This window comes from Lissotriton vulgaris, chromosome 5 (genome assembly GCF_964263255.1).
Source record: "Lissotriton vulgaris chromosome 5, aLisVul1.2, whole genome shotgun sequence".
Classification (NCBI taxonomy): domain Eukaryota; kingdom Metazoa; phylum Chordata; class Amphibia; order Caudata; family Salamandridae; genus Lissotriton; species Lissotriton vulgaris.
Window position 1 is genome coordinate 58,009,055 of NC_141693.1, and position 16,088 is coordinate 58,025,142.

The 16,088-nt window shown below is 42.3% G+C and overlaps 1 protein-coding gene across 1 annotated transcript in view; it reads right to left on the bottom strand.

Annotated features, from left to right (window-relative positions):
• Positions 1 to 16,088, bottom strand: part of LOC147710146 (E3 ubiquitin-protein ligase TRIM39-like) — a 145,201-nt gene that overhangs the window by 115,087 nt on the left and 14,026 nt on the right. Inside the window, exon 2 of the mRNA XM_086920842.1 lies at positions 15,354 to 15,449. Within this exon, the coding sequence (XP_086776968.1) occupies positions 15,354 to 15,449 (96 nt within the window). The remainder of the gene's footprint in view (positions 1 to 15,353; positions 15,450 to 16,088) is intronic.

A 16,088-nucleotide genomic window follows, 5' to 3' on the forward strand; every position in this document is an offset into this window, starting at 1 on the left:
GACTATGAAAATGAAGTCTTTTCACAATTAAATAACAGACAATATTACGAGACAGTGACCTCTAATCCGCTTGCTTTTATAGCACATTTGATTAATGAGAAGCTGAAAACTTGGTATGATATATCACTACTAGACTATGATGAATATATGTATTTGAAAATTACATCACCACGCTCTCCGTGTCTGTACTGCTTACCTAAAATACATAAAAACAGAGACCGACCTCCAGGTAGACCAATTATTTCAGGTATCAATGGACCAACTGAAAGAATATCACAATATATAGATATATACTTACGACCATTGGTCCAGAATTTACCTTCACATATTGAAGATACAAGACATGTTCTTAATCTTTCGCTCTATTTCGGCCGTTCCCCTCATGGCGCCGCGATCGGCTAAGGCGGTGCTGGTGACTCTCAAGCCGTTTCCCTCACAGCGTCTGGATTCCTCGGGTTCCCTGTGTGTTATCAAGTGAGGTATTTGCAAACAAAACAGGTGATGGACCGAATGTGGATCAATGTCACACATTCATCCCAGTCCAAAGATCTGGGCCCAAATCCATCGTTATTTTGCACTCCACACCACCCTGGGTTAGACAATGGCGATATGCAAATCAGCTTTGACCCTGTGCCCCATGGGAACAGTCCAGTCCGAACTAAAAAAGCCATGTCCTTCCCAGAACGGAATCAAGCATCCGAGGACCGGACCGGTTTCGAGGTAACACCTCTCATCAGCCCGGCTAGCTTTACTCCAGTGGTGTGGAGTGCCTGGGACCCACGTCTGAGCATCCCCAGCGCACTTATGCCGGAATTTGCAAACAAAACGGGTGATGGACCGAATGTGGATCAATGTCACACATTCATCCCAGTCCAAAGATCTGGGCCCAAATCCATCGTTTTTTTGCACTCCACACCACCCTGGGTTAGACAATGGCGATATGCAAATCAGCTCTGACCCTGTGCCCCATGGGAACAGTCCAGTCCGAACTACAAAAGCCATGTCCTTCCCAGAACGGAATCAAGCATCCGAGGACCGGACCAGTTTCGAGGTAACACCTCTCATCAGCCCGGCTAGCTTGACTCCAGTGGTGTGGAATGCCTGGGACCCACGTCTGAGCATCCCCAGCGCACTTATGGCGGAATTTGCAAACAAAACGGGTGATGGACCGAATGTGGATCAATGTCACACATTTATCCCAGTCCAAAGATCTGGGCCCAAATCCATCGTTTTTTTGCACTCCACACCACCCTGGGTTAGACAATGGCGATATGCAAATCAGCTCTGACCCTGTGCCCCATGGTAACAGTCCAGTCCGAACTACAAAAGCCATGTCCTTCCCAGAACGGAATCAAGCATCCCAGGACCGGACCGGTTTCGAGGTAACACCTCTCTTCAGCCCGGCTAGCTTGACTCCAGTGGTGTGGAGTGCCTGGGACCCACGTCTGAGCATCCCCAGCGCACTTATGGCGGAATTTGCAAACAAAACAGGTGATGGACCGAATGTGGATCAATGTCACACATTCATCCCAGTCCAAAGATCTGGGCCCAAATCCATCATTTTTTTGCACTCCACACCACCCTGGGTTAGACAATGGCGATATGCAAATCAGCTCTGACCCTGTGCCCCATGGGAACAGTCCAGTCCGAACTACAAAAGCCATGTCCTTCCCAGAACGGAATCAAGCATCCGAGGACCGGACCAGTTTCGAGGTAACACCTCTCATCAGCCCGGCTAGCTTGACTCCAGTGGTGTGGAATGCCTGGGACCCACGTCTGAGCATCCCCAGCGCACTTATGGCGGAATTTGCAAACAAAACAGGTGATGGACCGAATGTGGATCAATGTCACACATTCATCCCAGTCCAAAGATCTGGGCCCAAATCCATCGTTTTTTTGCACTCCACACCACCCTGGGTTACACAATGGCGATATGCAAATCAGCTCTGACCCTGTGCCCCATGGGAACAGTCCAGTCCGAACTACAAAAGCCATGTCCTTCCCAGAACGGAATCAAGCATCCGAGGACCGGACCGGTTTCGAGGTAACACCTCTCATCAGCCCGGCTAGCTTGACTCCAGTGGTGTGGAGTGCCTGGGACCCACGTCTGAGCATCCCCAGCGCACTTATGGCGGAATTTGCAAACAAAACAGGCGATGGACCGAATGTGGATCAATGTCACACATTCATCCCAGTCCAAAGATCTGGGCCCAAATCCATCGTTTTTTTGCACTCCACACCACCCTGGGTTAGACAATGGCGATATGCAAATCAGCTCTGACCCTGTGCCCCATGGGAACAGTCCAGTCCGAACTACAAAAGCCATGTCCTTCCCAGAACGGAATCAAGCATCCCAGGACCGGACCGATTTCGAGGTAACACCTCTCTTCAGCCCGGCTAGCTTGACTCCAGTGGTGTGGAGTGCCTGGGACCCACGTCTGAACATCCCCAGCGCACTTATGGCGGAATTTGCAAACAAAACAGGTGATGGACCGAATGTGGATCAATGTCACACATTCATCCCAGTCCAAAGATCTGGGCCCAAATCCATCATTTTTTTGCACTCCACACCACCCTGGGTTAGACAATGGCGATATGCAAATCAGCTCTGACCCTGTGCCCCATGGGAACAGTCCAGTCCGAACTACAAAAGCCATGTCCTTCCCAGAACGGAATCAAGCATCCGAGGACCGGACCAGTTTCGAGGTAACACCTCTCATCAGCCCGGCTAGCTTGACTCCAGTGGTGTGGAATGCCTGGGACCCACGTCTGAGCATCCCCAGCGCACTTATGGCGGAATTTGCAAACAAAACGGGTGATGGACCGAATGTGGATCAATGTCACACATTCATCCCAGTCCAAAGATCTGGGCCCAAATCCATCGTTTTTTTGCACTCAACACCACCCTGGGTTAGACAATGGCGATATGCAAATCAGCTCTGACCCTGTGCCCCATGGTAACAGTCCAGTCCGAACTACAAAAGCCATGTCCTTCCCAGAACGGAATCAAGCATCCCAGGACCGGACCGGTTTCGAGGTAACACCTCTCTTCAGCCCGGCTAGCTTGACTCCAGTGGTGTGGAGTGCTTGGGACCCACGTCTGAGCATCCCCAGCGCACTTATGGCGGAATTTGCAAACAAAACAGGTGATGGACCGAATGTGGATCAATGTCACACATTCATCCCAGTCCAAAGATCTGGGCCCAAATCCATCATTTTTTTGCACTCCACACCACCCTGGGTTAGACAATGGCGATATGCAAATCAGCTCTGACCCTGTGCCCCATGGGAACAGTCCAGTCCGAACTACAAAAGCCATGTCCTTCCCAGAACGGAATCAAGCATCCGAGGACCGGACCAGTTTCGAGGTAACACCTCTCATCAGCCCGGCTAGCTTGACTCCAGTGGTGTGGAATGCCTGGGACCCACGTCTGAGCATCCCCAGCGCACTTATGGCGGAATTTGCAAACAAAACAGGTGATGGACCGAATGTGGATCAATGTCACACATTCATCCCAGTCCAAAGATCTGGGCCCAAATCCATCGTTTTTTTGCACTCCACACCACCCTGGGTTACACAATGGCGATATGCAAATCAGCTCTGACCCTGTGCCCCATGGGAACAGTCCAGTCCGAACTACAAAAGCCATGTCCTTCCCAGAACGGAATCAAGCATCCGAGGACCGGACCGGTTTCGAGGTAACACCTCTCATCAGCCCGGCTAGCTTGACTCCAGTGGTGTGGAGTGCCTGGGACCCACGTCTGAGCATCCCCAGCGCACTTATGGCGGAATTTGCAAACAAAACAGGTGATGGACCGAATGTGGATCAATGTCACACATTCATCCCAGTCCAAAGATCTGGGCCCAAATCCATCGTTTTTTTGCACTCCACACCACCCTGGGTTAGACAATGGCGATATGCAAATCAGCTCTGACCCTGTGCCCCATGGGAACAGTCCAGTCCGAACTACAAAAGCCATGTCCTTCCCAGAACGGAATCAAGCATCCGAGGACCGGACCGGTTTCGAGGTAACACCTCTCATCAGCCCGGCTAGCTTGACTCCAGTGGTGTGGAGTGCCTGGGACCCACGTCTGAGCATCCCCATGGCTTTTGTAGTTCGGACTGGACTGTTCCCATGGGGCACAGGGTCAGAGCTGATTTGCATATCGCCATTGTCTAACACAGGGTGGTGTGGAGTGCAAAAAAACGATGGATTTGGGCCCAGATCTTCGGACTGGGGTGAATGTGTGACATTGATCCACATTCTGTCCATCACCTGTTTTGTTTGCAAATTCCGCCCTAAGTGCGCTGGGGATGCTCAGACGTGGATCCCAGGCACTCCACACCACTGGAGTCAAGCTAGCCGGGCTGATGAGAGGTGTTACCTCGAAACCGGTCCGGTCCTCGGATGCTTGATTCCGTTCTGGGAAGGACATGGCTTTTGTAGTTCGGACTGGACTGTTCCCATGGGGCACAGGGTCAGAGCTGATTTGCATATCGCCATTGTCTAACCCAGGGTGGTGTGGAGTGCAAAAAAACGATGGATTTGGGCCCAGATCTTCGGACTGGGGTGAATGTGTGACATTGATCCACATTCTGTCCATCACCCGTTTTGTTTATCAAGTGAGGTATGTCACACTGTGGCTTAGAACAGGAGCCTGTGTGTTATCAGGTGAGGCACGCCTCGTCCCAGTAGGAATAGGAGATTTTCAGCAGTGGAGAGCGGTGTTTTTCTCTTGCATCATCAAAAATGACTGGAGTCAGACATTTTGTGGAGTCGGGTATGTCTCCACTGCTGGTAGGGGGTTGTGCTCCTGTGATGCGACACCAGTCCTGGTAGTGTTGTGCTCTTGTATTGTGTCACTAGTCCTGGCAGGGGTTGCACCTCTTAGCTCTCTCCTTGGTAGAGGTTTGTGTCCTTCTATCACCAGTGTTAATAAGGAATGCGTTCCTGTGTTGTGCAAAACTGTAATGTTATAGCTCCCTGAAGCCCAGAACAGTACCCGTTTGGTGACCTGGAAAGGCGTGCCAAGCGTGCCCTCATAACCGAGATGACACTACTTCTCTTGTCCTGGGTTAGCGAGCTAAAGTGGTGGTGGCAGCGTATTAAGTTTATTGGCTCATTACTTATGACCAGACCTCTTTCTTGTGTCCGATGAAAGAACAGTCTACTGTGCTGCTTTGGTGTGAGCCCCAGACCCTTACATTAACCTTCGTGTGCATGCCCAGTGCATGCAGGTACGGTGGATGTGCAGCACATGTGTGGTAATAGTAATCTCCAGGCCCAACTCATGAGGTCGCACACTGTGGCACACACACTGCAGACTTAACCTAAACCTTGTCGCTAGGTACGCATACACACCCGATCATGATCAGACCCGCGCACAAGATAGATAATCATCAAATATGAATGGTAAATTACAGACAGTTGTTTTTGTTAATGTTAACAATGCTTATGGTGATATATTTGCACAATTAATATGATCTTGAGTTCCCGTTGGGACATTGACATTGAACCACAATTCTTTAGTATGTGTAATGCTGTTATTATATACTTGTACCCCATCAATGTTCTATGTATACCTGTATGAAAGATATTATGTACACTCACTATTGTCAAGGATCTATGTACAAACCTCTGAAAAATCAATAAATAATATATTTTTTTAAATGTGCACTAGTCATCCTGGGACATTTCAGTCAGTTATGGCCTATACCTGTGAGAGGTCTAATGAAGGCATACAAATGACACGTCAACCTATTGACGATTAGTAAGACTGTTGCAGGAAATCCTTGCAGCGAGGATTGAGCAAAACAGAGAATGCCCAAGGTCAGTGGCTGATGCTCAGCTGTGCCAATGTAATCTCTAGAATTAGAAATGCGTATGTCCTGAAGAAGGGAATGTATATGTCCCGAAACGTGTTAAGATTAGAGGGCATTTGGCTTAATGAACTATTCGTGGGTTAAAACTCATCTACACAATGTTGGAGCTCCCATGCTTGCTTTATCACTTAGATGAACTCTGTTGGATTTTCTGTGGTTTAATGATGTATATACAATACCGTAGCAGGATTACATTGCTAAAACCTTTATCTAGGCTTGCTCAGTCTGATGGATGGAGAGATAACTCCAGATCCATACGTACACACATCCACAGACGTACACACTCATACAGATGCACACATTAATTTGCAGGCACATACAAACCTTGTACAAACTCACAGATGGATATCTTCAGTTCATGCTTGCACAGAGTCATAGACACACATTCATACATATATACTCGCACACAGATGCACATAAAATCTCACGGATTTATAACTCCAGAGTTAGGCAAACACATCACAAACTCACAGATGCACATATGTATTTGCACACTCACAAATGCCACCAGACCTTGTGATATACAAACACATAGGCACACATTCACTTACGTAGGTACAAACTCATAGCCAATAATTCCAGACTGAAGCATACACAACCCTCAAGCACACATGCATAAAGATTAGGACATGTATTTGTATACTCTTGGGTTCAAAATATATATATGAATATGCAGACACACACAAGCAGTAATCCATGCCCACAAAAACAGAGAGATATAGGGACGAGCAGACATGCATGTACTCCCAAAGATAACTGCAGGACCATCCATATATAAACACATACTTAGACAAGTATACCTAAGCGTGAATATGCACACACACATATGCCCACACATGCTGGTACTTACTCACAGCCAGATAACGCCACACCACTGCACACATACTCCAACACACACCATGTGAGTATGCAAGTACTACCTTGAGGTCAGAAGAGTAATACTTGATTTCATGTTTTTTTAGGACGAGCCCTTGGCCGATTTCAGCCCCAATATCCAAGCTCATTGACTATGGTCAGTATTTTTATAACGTTTTCTTTAATTATTTTTCCCCCGTCTTAATAATTCCCGGGTATCAACCAACAGGGCCACCACTGATATGAAAATAGTGGGCGAGTACCTTTTCGGGACGTATATTTATATAGTAAATCAATTGCTTTATTTGCGTGAGCTGATTATATTCATTTTATCACTCCCAGGCCAGTTAGGATAAAAGATCTAGCCTGAGGTAAGACTGTTCTATGAATCAAATGGTGATACATAATACTAAATACTAGATGTTTTGCTTATTTTCCTTATGAACATCATATTATTTTTTATACAGACTACTCAAAACTCTACTGAAATATTGAACTATTTACCGAATTGTGGGACATGCCATAATATGATAAACTTGGTAGGTTGAGCTGCGGGGAATATTTAATTAGATTCTGAGATGATTTATTACGAGAATATAACTGATATAGATTCTCTTGACTGCAGGTTTTCGTTACCATATGTGTAACTAGGAAGTACTTATAATCCAGAACCTGTATTAACGTTGGAGCATTTATTAGTGGGACTAGACAAATATATGAAATAACTTTTGGTGAGTCAAGGAAATTACCATTTAGAATAAAGATAGTGAAGTGGGGCAGTGAAGTTCAGCTAGAAGAATTAATGACTATATTCCTTTTAATTTAGAGGACATGATGACACTTTAAAAGTCTAGAAGATGAGATGAATCTTATGAGACGCTATTTCATTTGCAATTTTGAGGTGACTATCATCACATCAATTTTGGGTCTTAGATATAATGGTGCGCACAAGGGTGACCTTATGACCCTGGTGGCGTTACTTTCTTCTTCCTATTTATTCCTCTTAATACACTGGTACTTATTAGGTGGTTGCTGACTATCCCTATTTATATCAAGGTTAGCTTATCAAAAATGATAGTATATTGATACATATTTATTTGATTTTCATAACACAGCCCTGATGAAGTCATTGGCCTTTGTATCGGGCCAGACGAAACACGTGTGGCTGTATTGACTGTATTGGATTTTGTTTCATCAAGCAACGGCTGTACTGACTGTATTGGATTTTGATTCATCAAGTTCACCAAGCAGCAAAATTTATGAATAAAGAAGAACGTCACGACCTAACATATAATTGTGTACATTAATTTTACACTTTGACACCAGATACGTTGGAGTGTCATACCAGCATTGGAGGAATAATGACTATTGTTCAACTTTGACCAGCTAATTATGGTCATTAAGATACAGTGATACAATTGTGACTGATTAGAAATTTACGTCTGTAACTTAATTTGTCATTTTGAACTTACACCTGGTTTACTTAATTTTGATATCTGAATGCGCAGGTGAGAACCCCCATTGTAACAGTTTAAACTCCACAATTTTTGTGGCTATTGAGGGTAGTCTGGTAACCACCCTTTTTCTCACCTAGCAGCACCACTGATAACTTTATACATTACTAATCCCTGGTAATACAGAGAGCGCCCTTACCAGCAAGGTTACCAGTTGCTTATTGCCTTAATTTGTCTAGCATAGGGGCAGCCACAAGGATCATTATCATGAATAGAGACAAGGAAGCACAGGACCTATTCTCCAATTTAAACGCAGGCTCTTCCATAGGTACAGCTGTGGGTGCAAGTAAGGAGCAGAAACAGGAGGGGTTGAGAGCCAAGTTCGTTAAATTGAAACGGCTCAAGAGAGCAGAATTAAATAAGTGGTGGGATGCCGCCACTCTCAAACAATATTTGACATTAAACAGAATCCCCAGGGGCTTACGGTCACAGATTATGCCCACTTATGAAGATCTTGAACCTGATTTACTTGATACATGGGAAAAGGAGTTAACTAGCAGCTCGAGGAATCTTATTAACATTCTAATAGAAAATGCGGAGAGGAAAATTAAGAAATTACTTTTGGAAATAGAAACTGTTGAAGATGAGATTAAGGCACTTAACTCTCCAGAAGCCACGATGAAAAACTATGCAGTCTTGGATGAAATTTTAGCTGAACTCCAGACTGACATTAAGAGAAGGAAAGCTTAAAAATTTAAAAGGGATGAGAATGATTACAGTACAGGTTGCATACTCACGTTTGCACGTCGAATTGATCACTTAATGAGTAAGCCTTCGCTACCTAAGAAGAAGGGAGAGAGCTCGAGCACTAGTGACCCCAATTCCTCATCTAGTAATATTTCTACAAGCGAAAATGAAGATCTAGTGGATACCACAGGTGCAACAGTAGAGAGTAAAAATAATTTTTTAGAGGAGGTACGTCGGATAAGAATTGGGAACAGACGGGACCTAGGGAACACAAGACCAGGAGAGGAACCAGAGGCAAAGGGAGAAACAAGAATAAGACAAGGCATGAGGACTCGGTCTTGGAAAAATCAGTAAATAACTTGTGTGATACAAATGCAATTGAGATTGTTAATCTTTCTTCACTTACTTTAACATTGGATATGATTTCTTTGCTTAAAAAAGGCTGGAGTTTTTGTCCTTCTAACAAAATTGACTGGGATCTAGCTAAAATTGATCTGTACAAATTTGCAAGGATGTTGAAAATAAAGAAACATTTCACAAATCATCCTAAATTATCTGGTACTGTGAATAAACCGGATCTTAGTAATCTCTCAATACAAGAAGTACAGGACACTAAACTTTTATTGTCATTAACAGAAAGTGAGGAAGACCCTTTAACGATGTCACAATTACTGATGGACTTAGAGAATAATCAGACTACTATAGAGTGGTTTAAAGAATAAATCACGATGGACCCCACAGTTATCCTCGGGCAACGTAATTGATGCCTTCTTTAAGGCAGTCAACCTGGATATCGATAGGTTGATTAGTAATGACATTAGACGTAACTATAGATACCCAAAGGCTAATAATTTGACAACTAGAGAACGAATAGCACTGAAGACTTTAACCTCAGATACTAATATAGTCATTAAAATGGCAGATAAAGGAGGGAATATAGTTATCTTGAATACTTTGGACTATGAAAATGAAGTCTTTTCACAATTGAATAACAGACAATATTACGAGACAGTGACCTCTAATCCGCTGGCTTTTATAGCACATTTGATTAATGAGAAGCTGAAAACTTGGTATGATATATCACTACTAGACTATGATGAATATATGTATTTGAAAATTACATCACCACGCTCTCCGTGTCTGTACTGCTTACCTAAAATACATAAAAACAGAGACCGACCTCCAGGTAGACCAATTATTTCAGGTATCAATAGACCAACTGAAAGAATATCACAATATATAGATATATACTTACGACCATTGGTCCAGAATTTACCTTCACATATTGAAGATACAAGACATGTTCTTAATCTTATGAACGATGTAATGTGGGAGAATGGTATGATTCTAGTGACATTAGATGTTGTCTCCCTGTATAGCAACATCGACCATAATTTGGGTATAGCAGCGATTGAAACCTTTTTGAGAAAGAGACCAGCAGAACAATATGATCATACTGTGATGTTACTTGAAATGACAAGATTGGTCTTGGAAAATAACTACTTTCTTTACAAAGATAAGTGGTATAGACAGAGACATGGTACTGCGATGGGTTCCAGGTTCGCTCCGTCTTTTGCCAACCTATTTATGGGCTGGTTTGAGGCGGAGTGGATCTGGGGCCCTAAAGGCAGCAAATGGATCGACCACATATATTATTGGGGCCGGTTCATAGATGACTGCCTTATGATTTGGAGAGGAACTACAGATGAACTACAGGAATTTTTTGACCACTTAAATGATAATCAAGTACATATGAAATTTACAATGGAATACAGTCTTAGTAAGTTGACTTTTCTTGATGTGGAACTATTTGTGAATAATGATCAATTGTGCAGCAGGATGTTTCGTAAAACTACTAGTTGCAATGCAATATTATCAGCGGAAAGTTGTCACCCATCATGTCAGATTAATTCTATTCCATATGGTGAAATGTTGAGAGCACGTAGAAATTGCTCAGAGGTTGTAGACTTTGAGAGTAACTTGATGGACATGACCAAAAGGTTTAGAGCTCGAGGTTATTCGGAAAAGGCCATTGATAAAGCATCAAAAAGAGCCAGAAATGTGGTACGATTAGATACTTTGAAATCCAAACCGAGCACCAGCAAGTCTAAAGACAAAAAGGAGTTGGTGAGATTGGTAACAAATTATGGAGAAGGTAGTTACAAGCTATATGGTATTCTACAAAAATATTGGCATCTGCTACTTAGTGATACAGACATTAAGGGAATGTTGAATAACAAACCCAATATCACATATAGGAAGGGTAAGACATTATCCAGTAAACTTTGCCCTAGTTACCACAGTATACCGCACCAACCTTCTTGGCTAGGACGCCAGCCGCAAGGTTTCTTTCATTGCGGTAACTGTAATTCGTGCAGGTGGGCTACTAAAATGATTAAGGAATTTAATTACAATCAAATGGGACCCTTCAAAATCACCTCCTTCATTACCTGTGAGACTACCTATGTGATCTATGTGATTGTTTGTTCTTGTACTAAAATCTATGTTGGAAGTACTATTAGGAGACTACGTGATAGGATGACAGAACACTTCAGAGCACTAAAAAATGGAGACACCAGACATCCTATAGCAGCACATTTTATTCAGACTCAAAATGAGAAAATGAAACATGAGTTCCATTACCATGGTATTGATGTAGTTAAGGCAGGCAAGAGGGGAGGTGACAGAATCCTTCAATTACGACGTAGAGAATGTATGTGGATCATGAAGCTTAGAGATGTAGAAGAGGGTCTCAACTTGGATTCAGTATTACAATACTTTTTGGGTTGTTGATCATACTGATCTTTTAATGTAATAAATGGGCCCACATTGTATGACATCTGCACATAATAAGTGGAGTTGCTTTAGATTGATTGTGTATATTTACCACTGATCGTTGATGTATCTATATATATTGAAAATGTAAATTACAGTTATGTACCTATAGGGAATTTAACACATTGTATAGTAAGATATAAATAACAACTTCTCACTTTGTCACTAATTCCTCAATTATCTGGTCCCTTTATATTTGGGTTTTACTTATTTATTTAATTATCTTTATATTCCGACACATTTCTAACTTAACCCCTTTTTTTCTTTCTAGACTTGACTCTACCGACCTATACTTCACATAATATTTTCATACTAATACTATAATTCCCTCTCTGTCCATCTCACTCACCGGTAGCATACATCATAGGAGGACGTTAAATGGATATTCAACTTCAGGGTTCGATACACCTATTCGACAATTTTTACTTTTAGTTATAAGATTTAGACTATTTTATTTCGTTTCTGTCCCTGTGATAGAGACCTAGGTAGAATGTAACAGAATCCGATTTTACAACAATTCTTTCTGAGAATCGCGGGCTATATAGGGGATTCATACAAGCACAATATCGAGTGCATTCATAGGATAGGAACTTGAGGTCGCACGCGGGGCAGACGCCTTAACAAAGACCGGAACATATAATATACATGCTCCTTATAACCGCTATCTTTAATAATTGAATTTGAATGGGAATATATTTAAAAAACCATTTAATTGCCTATTACAATATGACGCCCATAGACATCACGGTATAAATTGAGTAATAAACATGGTGACTGCGCTACACGCCGGTTGTCGTACACGGAAGAATCTTCACGTCATGCTGGTGAGTGAATATCGACATTTGAGGGTTTTTCGTAACTCTTAGTTTAACTCATAAATTTTGATACACTTTAATGATACTTCTTAAACAACCGATACGATCTGGAAGACGATTATGTAATTGTTACTAAAACCTCACTTTGAATGCTAGTGAATTGGATTGAAAATGAAGTTTTTATAACGTTTTCTTTAATTATTTTTCCTCCGTCTTAATAATTCCCGGGTATCAACCAACAGGGCCACCACTGATATGAAAATAGTGGGCGAGTACCTTTTCGGGACGTATATTTATATAGTAAATCAATTGCTTTATTTGCGTGAGCTGATTATATTCATTTTATCACTCCCAGGCCAGTTAGGATAAAAGATCTAGCCTGAGGAAAGACTGTTGGTGATACATAATACTAAATACTAGAAGTTTTGCTTATTTTCCTTATGAACATCATATTATTATTTTTTATACAGACTACTCAAAACTCTACTAAAATATTGAACTATTTACCGAATTGTGAGACATGCCATAATATGATAAACTTTGTAGGTTGAGCTGCGGGGAATATTTCATTAGATTCTGAGATGATTTATTACGAGAATATAACTGATATAGATTCTCTTGACTGCAGGTTTTCGTTACCATATGTGTAACTAGGAAGTACTTATAATCCAGAACCTGTATTAACGTTGGAGCATTTATTAGTGGGACTAGACAAATATATGAAATAACTTTTGGTGAGTCAAGGAAATTACCATTTAGAATAAAGATAGCGAAGTGGGGCAGTGAAGTTCAGCTAGAAGAATTAATGACTATATTCCTTTTAATTTAGAGGACATGATGACACTTTAAAAGTCTAGAAGATGAGATGAATCTTATGAGACGCTATTTCATTTGCAATTTTGAGGTGACGATCATCACATCAATTTTGGGTCTTAGATATAATGGTGTGCACAAGGGTGACCTTATGACCCTGGTGGCGTTACTTTCTTTTTCCTATTTATTCCTCTTAATACACTGGTACTTATTAGGTGGTTGCTGACTATCCCTATTTATATCAAGGTTAGCTTATCAAAAATGATAGTATATTGATACATATTTATTTGATTTTCATAACACAGCCGTGATGAAGTCATTGGCCTTTGTATTGGGCCAGACGAAACACGTGTTGGCTTTATTGACTGTATTGGATTTTGTTTCATCAAGCAACGGCTGTACTGACTATTGGATTTTGATTCATCAAGTTCACCAAGCAACAAAATTTATGAATAAAGAAGAACGTCACGACCTAACATATAATTGTGGACATTAATTTTACACTTTGACACCAGATACGTTGGAGTGTCAAACCAGCATTGGAGGAATAATGACTATTGTTCAACTTTGACCAGCTAATTATGGTCATTAAGATACTGTGATACAATTGTGACTGATTAGAAATTTACGTCTGTAACTTAATTTGTCATTTTGAACTTACACCTGGTTTACTTAATTTTGATATTTGAATGCGCAGGTGAAAACCCTCATTGTAACAGTATATTTATTTGGTGGGGACCATGAACCAGTCTGTTAACACAACAATGCCCCTGCGCTATACAAGTATATGAAACATTGCAGAAATGACATATATAGCAAAAGAACTTCAGTTAGTATATAGCCACACTTTAGGAGTCGCTTTTTGAGAATCAATTACTCCAGGTTCAGGTACAAAAGTTCCGAAAAAGAAAGAGAAATGTTCTGTCCTTGGTGTTAAATCATTGGTTTATTGTTCCTTTGTTAATGCCAACACGTGTTTCATCGCAGGGAACATACTGCGAATCTTCAGGGCTTAGTGAGGAAAGTATGACAACTAATATCAGATTAATGAGGCAAGTCCGTATCAGGACTGAATTCGTGTAAGTTGGTTCGGGGTCTGTAGCACTGAACTCCCTCTTGAGGTTCCCGGTGCCGTTTTACGATGACGTCATCGTAAAACGGCACGGGAACCTCAAGAGGGAGTTCAGCACTGACAAGGTGTACCCGCCTGTCAAAGGATTTCTGGTCTCATACCGAGACACCTCGTAGACTCACAACAACTCCTCCCGGGTTTTGACTTACACCAAACTAAATAAGATCCCCTAATCACGCAGGCAGCGTGCTACAGACCCCGAACCAACTTACACGAATTCAGTCCTGATACGGACTTGCCTCATTAATCTGATATTAGTTGTCATACTTTCCTCACTAAGCCCTGAAGATTCGCAGTATGTTCCCTGCGATGAAACACGTGTTGGCATTAACAAAGGAACAATAAACCAATGATTTAACACCAAGGACAGAACATTTCTCTTTCTTTTTCGGAACTTTTGTACCTGAACCTGGAGTAATTGATTCTCAAAAAGCGACTCCTAAAGTGTGGATATATACTAACTGAAGTTCTTTTGCTATATATGTCATTTCTGCAATGTTTCATATACTTGTATAGCGCAGGGGCATTGTTGTGTTAATGTTACTTGTGTGGATCCTCTTGATCCAACTTTGGGCGGTTTTGTGAGATTACCGCCCGCCCTTTTGCCTGTACCCACCACTTTACGGTGCTCTCTACCGTGCGGACACACTGGTGTGCGCCCAATTTCCCTGGTTGATTTGGAAAATCTCCTTGTTGCTTACATGAACCAGTCTGTAATGTGACTCATCCGCCTCTGTGTGTCTTGAACTTTAAGAGGCCACACAAAGACATAGGCACAGACATATACAGACCCACAGCACTCACTGCAGCCACTCACCCTCATGGTTTTATATTGTTCCTCTTCCTTGAGTTTAGACTCCAGAAAATATCCCTCCTGTTTCTTCAGGACAAGCAGCCACTCTTGAAGTTTCACCTGTAGGGATGAGAGTGAAAGAAATAAGAGTAGATATGTAAAGTGTGGTCCTAATTACAAAAAAAAGCCACTACAGTGCCTGCCACACATGCCCAGACTGTACCTACCAGTCATACATTAGTATTGCTGGCACCAGCCACACATATCAGGATTGTGAGCACCAGACCCAAGTATCACAGACAATGATGTCCCTTTTTTGTACTGGTTCTTGCCAAGATGGATCAGAATCCCTGGTCCATGGAAACAAGCTTCACCACTGGCACTTACAGCGACTTTACATTGTGCACACTTTATGCCTAGAGCATGGAAACAGATAGACTTGACACTAAAGAAGAAACGTTGTCCCAGAGACAGTATCAAACATTCCAAAACAACACAGAACCAAGTGGAAATATCTAAGCAAACACGTCTTATAAATGCAATAACCATGGATGCAGCCCTGACACAGCCACACTCCAAGTAGTCGACAACACCCTCCTCCTCAACGACAAGAATGACCCCTGACCTCCTGGACCTCTCTGCAGCCTACGACACAGGCGAACAGCTGGCCCTGATCAATGCACAAAAACACGATGGGATTTTAGGACACTGTCTTGAAATGGATCACATTCTTCCTCATTAACTGACTCCAGTTCATGC